Source organism: Megalopta genalis, chromosome 4 (genome assembly GCF_051020955.1).
Source record: "Megalopta genalis isolate 19385.01 chromosome 4, iyMegGena1_principal, whole genome shotgun sequence".
NCBI lineage: Eukaryota > Metazoa > Arthropoda > Insecta > Hymenoptera > Halictidae > Megalopta > Megalopta genalis.
The window spans coordinates 1,377,847-1,387,420 of NC_135016.1; the positions used below are offsets into that span (position 1 = coordinate 1,377,847).

Here is a 9,574-nt window from a genome sequence, read left to right on the forward strand (position 1 = left end):
TCCTATACGCGCGTACGCGTACGTAGATGCACGCGCGCATCTTCGTTTCATCTCGTGCCACGTTCGTTTTTCGAATTCGACCCTCGGCAATCCCATCGGCCGCGTTCGATTCCGTTCGAGGTTGAAAATCGAAATTGCGCCAATTACGCTATCGATGGACGAACGAATAACGAGAGAGGCACCGGCGGCGAGGCAGACTGTCGCGGCAGCGCCCCGTCGACCGGTACGGATGCGCCGGTACCGTATACCGCATAATATTCTACGAATACGGGAAGATGCGGACGATGGATGAATATGGATGTATAATCGTAACGTTGGAGCGACGAGATTCGGTTCGTTTTGGCGCGGCACGGTGATACGGTGGCATGGCGACCCAGCGAGGCGAGGCGAGGCGAGGCGAGGCGACACGGCGGCATCCGCAACCGTGGTTATGCGGCACAAATTTTGGTGGGGATGGAGGACACTTTCACTCTTACAGGTGTATGACCGACGCGAGAGCTTGGAAATACTCGTTACTCGCGAACAAACGAGACGTACAGGAAGGCGAACCGAGAACGCGCGACGGGAAGGCGGTCGATCGGGGGATACCTAGGGGATGCGCGAGAGAGAGCGAAGAAAAAGGAGAGACGCGTAAAAACTCGACCGACGGTGTTCCAATGCCGCGTGTCGGATACAAATTTTCGATCGAACGTCGACCTGGACGAAGAAAGGACTTCGGTCCAACGGGTGGAAAGAAAGAAAGGAAGATGTGGAAGAAACGAGAATAGAAAAACGAAAAAATGAAAGACGACGCCAACGAAAACGGACGAGGAGGGACCGTTTCGACGATTCGCGAAAGGGAAGATGTCGTCGCGAACGATCCGCTACTCGCTAGATAACGGCCCGGTAGTCGCATACTCGCACGTACCGTTCGGTACGCGTTCGTTTTCCTCCTACCGATCGAATTTTTCGCCGTCTCGCTGCTACGAAGCTCGCCAACCGAACGATATCGTTCGACGTCGACGAGCCGCGGTCGTCGGATCGCGAACAAGACTGCTCCGTGTCGCGATCAAAAGATATTCTCGAAAACGTTCGTCGCGAGCAAGGTGCCGCGTAAATCGAACGTTATCCGTTTCGCGGCGGCCGCTCGAAAGAATAGAAAGTACGTAAAGGGGGATGATGAGAGCGCGATACGAGTACGGGCAGTCGATGCTCGAGGCGACAGAGACGGAATTGAAAGTAGAGAACGAGATAGGACGGGCCTGGAGGAGGCTGGCCGAAGGGGGTCATCGAACCGCGAAGGAACATCGGTTTTTGGTCAATGTACCCGCTACCGAAATACATTCTCGTCTCGAGGCTCGAGACGGTCCCGAGTCCCGATGTTTCCATATGGCCCCAGTGGGTCAGTGGTTCACGAGGGAGCACCAGCGGCGACGCGCTCGACGTTCGTCGAGCACGCGTCCGATGTCTTTGTCGTCGTTGCCGTTGTTACCATCGATCGTCGTAGTTGTTTCGGGTACAACGGTACGGTATAAGAAGTAAAAAGATGACTATCGTCGTGTCGATCGAACGCGCGATCTCGCGATCCACGTTTACGAAAGGAAACTTCGGTTCCATACGATACGATACGATTCGGAACCGTCGGTCAAATGCGCGTTCGATGTTACGAACGCGAAACAACCATTCTCTCCGATCGCGGTTTCAACGGGTCCGGTTAGAATTTAGGCTACGTCGAGCCACCCGAATCTGGAACAGGTGGGTCGTTGACCCTGCTTTCGGTGCTGTTTCGGTGAAGATTTATCAAGCGCAACGCGCATTTTTCCATTTATCAATATCCATCGTTCCGAATTCTCCGCAGCGTCTCTCCCGCGTCTTCTTTCTCCGATACGAGTTAGGAAACCGAACGCCGGACGCTCGACGAGACGACGCGGTACGCCCGCGTGCCAAGCTGTATGGCCGAGTGCCGAACCATTTTGACCTACATAGTCGACGCAATCCGACGTCCGATACCGCGATCTCCGGCTGTCTCGAGAATTCGGAGTCGGCGATTCGCGGATACGAATCCATGCGATACCTTCCGTTCGTCCGTCCGTCGCTCGCCGTAGCCGCGACGGACAACCCGGCTACGGCTCGAAGCACGATACGACGGAGGTCGGGAATTTTCTTCGAAAAGAAACTTCCGACGACGAAGCCGTGCCCCGACCGCGTCGACTATCGGCCGAAACATACGCCGCCGAGCACGAATAGATAAGACGAATAAAAAGCCAAGTTGATATTCGCGTCGCGATCTCTCCGTCGTTATTATTCTATGAATTTGCATATCGACGACGACGACGACGCGTCGCGCGTGGAGAACTATGCCATGGAACGAAATCAACGAGAGCGATGGATATCGCTTCGGTCGTTAGAAATTACCGTTTGCCCCGACGATAAGAAAAATGTTTGTTCGTCCGGTCGAATATGCGAGCGGTCTACCGCGGCGGGGACACGAACGAAGATCCGTCGTTTCTCCGTGGGGGAGCGAAAAATGGAAAACGGTAAAAGGGAAGAGAGAGAGGAAACGTTGTTTCGCGGTTTACAGGTTCGACGGAAACCGAATACGACGACGATGCACGCGATTCGACTGTATCGGCCGCAAACGAGTTTCGTCGAGGAACGGTCGATAACAGGATACGTGGAGCGGATGTTAAATGCTTCGAACGCGAGCATTTTCGTGGCTATATAACGATTCGGCGAGTCGTTTGCTTTTCGTACGCTCGTATATAGCGTGCAGTTTGCTTCTTCCCCGACTCTCTTTCGCCGGAGCAATATGAAATTTGGAATCGTCGAGAAAAATGTCGCGTCGACGCGGTCGACGTTATCGTTATCGTCCTTCTCCTTGTCGGTCTTCTTGCTATCGGTTGCGACGGTAACTTCGACGACGGTACGAGGCGACGTACCGGTGGTTCCACCGACTCCGAAGCACCGAGGCATCTTCGACGAAACGCACGCGCATCGAATCATTGGTAAACGAACGCGAGATCGATCGATCGATCGACGACGAATCTCTTTCTACCTAGGCGAAATCTGTTCTGTTCGGAACGCGTTGTACCGTTACATCCTTTGTTCGCGACAGCAAACCGTATACAGTCTTGGTCGAGGGAGGACAGGGAGAATCTCTGGGAACTGAGCGGCCTGTTCGAAGGAGACATAATGCTGTACCCGTCGGAGGAAGGAGACGTCGAATCGAAGAACGGTTTGGTCAAGACCGCGTCCCGTTGGCCCGCCGGAATAGTACCGTACCATATAAAGGAAGAAGATTTCGGTAATTGGATGCTTTCGTCGATCGATCCCTAAACAGGATTCGACGTTTCGTCGTTTCACGGTTGCGCGTCGCGTTCGCAGACGAAGAAGAGATCGAGCTGATCGAACGCGCCATGGACGAGTACCACGAGAGCACGTGCATACGTTTCCGACCTTACGAGAAGACGGACGTCGACTACGTCGCGATCGAAGGGAAAACGTCCGGGTGTTGGTCTTTGGTCGGTCGACACGATCGCGGGCAAGTATTGAATTTACAAAGTCCAGGATGCGTGCACCACGGCGTGATCGTTCACGAATTGATGCACGCGCTGGGCTTTTATCACCAACAGAGCGCGGCGGATCGCGACCGGTGGGTCGTTATAAATTGGACGAACGTGAAACCAGGTGAGTAAGATCATTTCGGCCGTCCTCCCCTCCGTCGTCCCATCCTTCGCTCCGTTTCCAGGCAAAGAACACAATTTCAACAAATACGACAATCGGACCGTTACCGATTACGGGATCGGCTACGACTACGCCAGCGTGATGCACTACAGTTCTCACGCGTTTTCGAAAAACGGCGAACCGACCATTACTCCAAAAGTATGTACAACATCGTGTGTACACGCTACGCTGTACCGGCTGGTCGACGCGTTCCGAATAATATAGACGAGGTACGATGCACTTACTTGTTACGCAGGAAAAAGGAGCGAAGCTCGGGCAACGAAAGGGTCTTAGCGAGAAGGACGTGCTCAAGTTGCGAGCGATGTACGAGGAAGAGTGTCGCAACCGATGACGCAACGGGAACCCGTGAACGAGAGATCCCTTTCTTTCGCACTTTTCTTCCACGACGGGATCGAACGTTACTTTCGTTCCCTCCGATGCCTCTATACGCCGCCGCTGTCTTCTCCGTTTTCTCTGTCAGTCAATGAAATGTCGGATAATAAAATGCTCGATTCGTTGCATCGCCGAGAAGACGAAAAAACCATATTTTTAAAAAGATACTTTTTCTTTAATCCTTTTTTCTGTACAAACGAAGATACCGAGCTCGAACGGAAAATCGTGAGAAAATTGCAGGAATCGATGGACAATGGCTCTGCTTCGCGGTGGTTGGCGTTGTCCCTCGCGATAGGATTCATCGATCTTCGATCGCGGAAAGTGCCCTCGTCTCGTCGCCGGTCTGAAAATCGACAGACCGTTCGAACTCGCCGGAATTCGGATTCGAATCGAAATCGAGAGAAATCGATCCTGTGTCGCTTACTTCGGGAAACTCTGGACCGATGTCGTTCAACGTTTTCGCACTCAGTATACCGACGTTCAACACGTTCGACCATACGCTTTCCAATGTCGTGCGAAAACATCCGCCCAGCAGTCGGATCAAACGGCAACATCTTGCGGCTGTTACGTCGTCCGAGGCCGCTACGAGGCGGCAAAGCATCACCGCTGCGTCCTCTGTCGAAAGATCGAAAAGGTGATTCGATCTCGAGTCGCGAGAGTCGAACGTTCCGACGTTCGGCACGAGGTGAAACGAATAGCGCGAATCGCGAATCGCGAATTCGTTTTGCCTCGCGCGACGCGTTCCTGCTTACCCGGTTTATCCCAGATTAGAACAACGGTTTTCACTAGATTCGCGTTTTCGGGCTGAGATCGCAGTATTTCGTTAAAAATCGCAACGAGATTACCGAGAATCCGTTCCTCCCTCAATTTTAACAATTCTTTTAGAAACTCGATTCCATCGACGAGATAGATCGCGTCGCAAAACTGAGCCAGAAATCTCTGCTGATTGTGAATTAGCCTGCAAAGCAAAAGTATCGCGTGTTCCAGGGTTTCGAGGCGGTTCGCGTTCCAATTGGTCGCGAGACTGCTATCCGTGTTCCCAGATTTACAGGTCTTGTTCGTATTACGGGACTCCTTGAACATGAAAAGTTTCAGTGCGAACACAAGATTCGGTACGACCCAAACGTCCAAATATATTTTCTCGATTTTCGAGAGACAGTCTTTCGGCTGACCGTTCGAGACGACGAATGGTAACGAGAGAAGACAAGCTACGTATTTCACGACTCGACAACTGGCCCGTGGATTTCTCAGCGGTGACACGAATACCGAGACACAATTTTGTTGCAGCAACGAATCCATTTCGCCGTCCATGATTTCCTCCATAGATTTCTGCAAGAACGCGATCCATTCTTCGTTTTCGATATTACTTTCGACCATCGTTGGATTCCAATCGGATAAACTGTTGTTTCGCGGTACGGAGTCGTCTTTCGTTAAATCGTTCTTCGTCGCTAGCGACGCGTTGTTCGCGTCTCCGTCGATTATCAGGACTCCGTCCTTCACGAATGGATCCACCAAAAGGGCGGGCCACGTCAACCTTCGCGACGGATCCTTCTGCAGTAGTCTCTGTGTTTGCAAACGCGTATCATCGGAACGTCAGTTTGAACGAAAAAACGGAGAATCTTTGATATCGAAGCGTTGCTAGTATTAAAATTGATTACGACCTGTAGGAAACTCTTGCAGCTATCGGAAATAAAATCTGGCCACTTTATCCGTACGTCTCTTATCAATCTGATCAAGTGTAAAATCGAATTTGTATTGAAAGGTGGCGCACCGGTAACTATCTCGAACACGATACAGCCGAGCGACCTGGAAGCAAAAAGGATTCGTATACGAGCGCGCGCGCGCGCAACGTCGAATATTTCTACGTGCGACGCGAGCCGGTTCACCATAAATCCACGTTGTGATCGTAAGGCTGTTCCTCTATAAGCTCCGGGGCCATGTACAACGGCGTTCCTTTTATGGAAGTCAATACCCGTGTGCCCGTTTGCATGCTGCGGGCGAAACCAAAGTCGCACAGCATCGCTTGTCCGTTCTGCTTGATCAATACGTTTTGCGGTTTAATGTCCCTGCGAAATAAAACCATTCGTTGGCGAAATTATTAGACATCGAACGAAGATACGAATTAACGAACCTGTGCAATATTCCCTTGGAGTGCAAGTAATACAACGCGGAGACCAGATCGCACGTTATCGCTTGAGTTCTTTCGATGGACAGTCTGCAATTTTTACTAGTCTTCAACACCTTGTGCAAGTCTTTGGCCACGTATTCCGTTTCAACCCATATCTGAAAGAAAGATTTGTTTCCGCGTCACAATTCAAACGCACTCGTTGCGAACTCGCGTGTCCGTACCTCGGTTTTATTCTCGTAGCATCCATATATCGGCACTATATTTGGATGTTGAAGCTCGCGTTGGATCTCCCATTCTTGACGCAAACTTTTCAGTTCGTCGTTCGATCTTCCATGCTGTACGATCGTTCGCGCGATACGATCACCGACACGAACGATACGAACGATACGAACGGATACAATGCGTGTACGAACGTTGTAGAAACGAGATATCGGAGGAGTCAGAAACGAAAGGATCGAACGTCAATGTTTCCTTACCTTTTGAACAGCTTTAATAGCTACCGTTTCACCGTCGAAGTATCGTTTAGCTTTGAACACTTGTCCGAACGAACCTTCGCCAACCAATTCGCATGCTGTATATGCCCCGAGCGCCATCGTTCTATACCTGCGTAACGCTAAAATCAAATCAGAAACTTCTAATAACGCGCGCAACGATACATCCCTGTCAGGTTAGAAAGAACAATTGACAAGAAAGATCGTATTTACACGCGCCTTGCGAGCGCAAACGTAAACACAAACGTGAACACGAACATAAACGCGCAGATTCAATGTTTCGTCCACGTCAGCCTCGTTTTGGACCGTGCCGCACTATCGCCGCGTAGCGGTAGATGCCGAAGTAAAATGTGGCGGATGCGGATAAACGAGATTTTCTATTTGATCGACAATTTTGAATATCGATCAAGTTAACGAATAACGTCGATCAAATGTTTACCACCTTGTAAATATTAATTCAACTGCCATCGCGTTGCTTACCGACGAGCGATCGATTTATAATCAATCTTGCCAGAGCGTACGCGAAACGCGGAAAGAATTTATTCGTTGGTTCGATAATTAATTAATATCAAATTAATATAGTATAATAATAGATCATTGATATGAATTGACACCGGTTTAAACGTTAACCATGGATATAAAAGTCAACTATGAAGGGACGATGCTATGTTCGATATACACGTGTATTACGTACGCATAGAGAAATAGCGGTGCGCAGGTCACCGCGCAGTCCCCCGCAAGAATTCTTCCGCAGCGTCGCCTATCGTCGATTTCCCAAACTACGATGCGCCATTCCATTGGTTCTACGACACTGGCATCGCATCGGACGTGTTATTTACGAGTGGTCAATAATTTGCTTTTTATACATAATTAATCTAATCGTTGGAACGCGACGCTAACGAATCATCGAGGGTAGCGCTATTGGAAATCCGACGTTGCAATGTTTTGCAGAATTCCAGCATTATCACGGGAAATATGTAAGCTCTTTCACGGGAAATATGTTTTGCTCGATCGCTCTTTACCGAGATATTCGCGGATTGTTTCGTACGATTCATATTTCGAATTTAACGAGTCATTTTAATGGGAAAATACGATCTCGTTCTCGGCGCTTCGTCCGAAACGCTCGTAGTACGATACGTAGCGTTCGGAGATACGGAAAATTGCCGAATCGAATCGGTATTCGTAATCCAGATCCAGATCGAGATTCGTTTCGTTGTTTCTTGATCGCGAAAGACTCGGAGCGTACGCCCTTCGGGCCACCGAGTAGAGCAGAAATTCATCGTTATTAAACTCTGTACTCTATACGCTATCTACATATCGTTGGTTTGATTTTCAAATCGGTTCCACCATTTTCCAAGAGATATTGCGAGTCGACTTTGCGCAGTATACTCGATCGATCGATCGGTCGGTCGATCGATCGTATCGATATCTCTTGGACAAATCGTAGCGACGCGCGCGGCGAAATCTCGAAGCTCGAAGCCGTCGGACAAGGTTCGGCATTCTGCCACGGATGGCACCACCTTTCGCCGAGTAGTTATCCTAAATCGACCTCGCGCACCGATACGAGACCGAAGTATCATAATTCGATTCGATTTCGATCGAACCGTGTACCGTGTTCGATTTATCGCGATGCGTCTAAATAATTTTAAAATGTATCCCCGTTCTCCGAAGATGAAACAACCAAAGCACTTTCGATCGTTGCGATCTCCTCGTTCGATTCTCCTCGACGTCGCTTTACGTTTATTCGTCGAAATTGCACCAATTGCCCTCGGATTTGATCGACGAGACAGAAAACTGCGAGATTCTGAAAGCGATAAACGATACAATAATTCTTCGAATAATTCGCTCGAATCGAAAACTTGGAACAACTCGAAATCGCAACGCGTCCTCGATCGTACGTTGGAAAATTCTGCAACGGGGTTCGGGTATTCGCCGCGAACGCGATCTTTTCCGCAACGTTTCGCTGTCCGATGAAATCATCGGCATCCGTGTCGGATTCGTATCGTTTCAACGACGGGTCTTGCGTTACCGTACTCGGTGGATGCAGATAAAAAGGGTTTTCTGCAAGTTTTGCCGCTATCGGATCCTTTTGTCGGCGACGCGACGCGCCGCGCCGCGCGAATTTATGGCTTCGCTTCTCCGCAAAGGCGGGAACGCGCGATCTCGTCCCAAGGGTTCCCCTCGGGAGCGCAGGTTGCGCGGCCGCGCGTCAATTTCCTGCCACGGTCGATCCGCCGACTCTTTCCATCGATCGTTATCCGTCCATTCGTTTCTACGCGTTTTCCTCGGGCTAGAAATTCTTTCGTATCTTCTAGACTTGGAGTATCCCGATGAAATCGTTGCACGATTTACGCGATCGCGTTGAATTTATCGATCGAAAGCAAATTTAATTCGGTGTTCTCGTTTTAACGGAACGTTCGACTCGAGTCAAGATCGCCGATACGCCGATCAACGTATCGGTTTTGCATGTCCGCGCGCTAGGCGTCTCGGCGCGGCGTTAATACCATGTCCCGAGACGATCTTGATAAATTCGCGGGCTCGGTCTTAATTACTTTGCGCGCCGTCCGTTATTACGCGCGCGCGCGCGCGCGTCAATTATCATCGAGTCGATCGGGCCCGATGAACGGCGAGAAGATGATAGGTTCCGTCGCGTAAATACATCTTGCTCCAATTACATCGGGGAAGATATGTCATCTTCGCCGAATACGGAGCTTAATTAGCGTAATATTAGACCGCCGCGATTCGAAGCCGAGTCGTACACGGTATATCGGATAACGTCAATTTGGCATGCTCGCCGACGACGATAGCCCTCGTTAACGCATCGACAACGACCGGTCGCATAAATTCACCTCGACGCGAT

The 9,574-nt window shown here is 50.2% G+C and overlaps 2 protein-coding genes across 4 annotated transcripts; one reads left to right on the plus strand and one right to left on the minus strand.

Moving 5' to 3' along the window:
• The first annotated feature begins 21 nt into the window (after positions 1-21).
• LOC117227762 (seminal metalloprotease 1) lies at positions 22-4,248 on the plus strand. 2 transcript variants are annotated; one of them, XM_033483284.2, is made up of 5 exons: positions 22-1,503; positions 3,095-3,283; positions 3,364-3,666; positions 3,728-3,861; positions 3,959-4,248. In XM_033483284.2, the coding sequence occupies exons 1-5, from the start codon at positions 1,359-1,361 to the stop codon at positions 4,052-4,054; spliced, it is 867 nt and encodes a 288-aa protein (XP_033339175.2). In that variant the 5' UTR covers positions 22-1,358; the 3' UTR covers positions 4,055-4,248. The 2 variants fall into 2 exon arrangements, with proteins under 2 accessions (XP_033339175.2, XP_033339167.2); XM_033483276.2 differs by having other exon boundaries at positions 1,362-2,984.
• fu (STKc_STK36 domain-containing protein fused) lies at positions 4,037-6,993 on the minus strand. 2 transcript variants are annotated; one of them, XR_004492133.2, is made up of 9 exons: positions 6,700-6,993; positions 6,445-6,558; positions 6,227-6,378; positions 5,982-6,161; positions 5,757-5,901; positions 4,848-5,658; positions 4,520-4,710; positions 4,264-4,438; positions 4,037-4,176 (listed from the first exon to the last, which is right to left on the minus strand). XR_004492133.2 is itself a non-coding variant. In XM_033483214.2 (8 exons), exons 1-8 carry the CDS (start codon positions 6,814-6,816, stop codon positions 4,394-4,396), a joined length of 1,755 nt encoding a protein of 584 aa, XP_033339105.1. In that variant the 5' UTR covers positions 6,817-6,993; the 3' UTR covers positions 4,249-4,393. The 2 variants fall into 2 exon arrangements, 1 of the variants encoding a protein (XP_033339105.1); XM_033483214.2 differs by lacking the exon at positions 4,037-4,176 and having other exon boundaries at positions 4,249-4,438.
• Positions 6,994-9,574: the final 2,581 nt, after the last annotated feature.

Excerpts from the sequence above, each read along its gene's own strand:
- fu (XM_033483214.2), bottom strand. The coding sequence starts at position 6,816 with ATGGCGCTCGGGGCATATACAGCATGCGAATTGGTTGGCGAAGGTTCG. Across the intron at positions 6,559-6,699 it reads CTATTAAAGCTGTTCAAAAG|CATGGAAGATCGAACGACGA; the intron begins GTAAGGAAACAT and ends ACGATCGTACAG. Across the intron at positions 6,162-6,226 it reads TCCAAGGGAATATTGCACAG|GGACATTAAACCGCAAAACG; the intron begins GTTCGTTAATTC and ends TTTATTTCGCAG.
- LOC117227762 (XM_033483276.2), top strand. The coding sequence starts at position 2,789 with ATGAAATTTGGAATCGTCGAGAAAAATGTCGCGTCGACGCGGTCGACG. Across the intron at positions 3,667-3,727 it reads TTGGACGAACGTGAAACCAG|GCAAAGAACACAATTTCAAC; the intron begins GTGAGTAAGATC and ends CTCCGTTTCCAG. Across the intron at positions 3,862-3,958 it reads AACCGACCATTACTCCAAAA|GAAAAAGGAGCGAAGCTCGG; the intron begins GTATGTACAACA and ends CTTGTTACGCAG.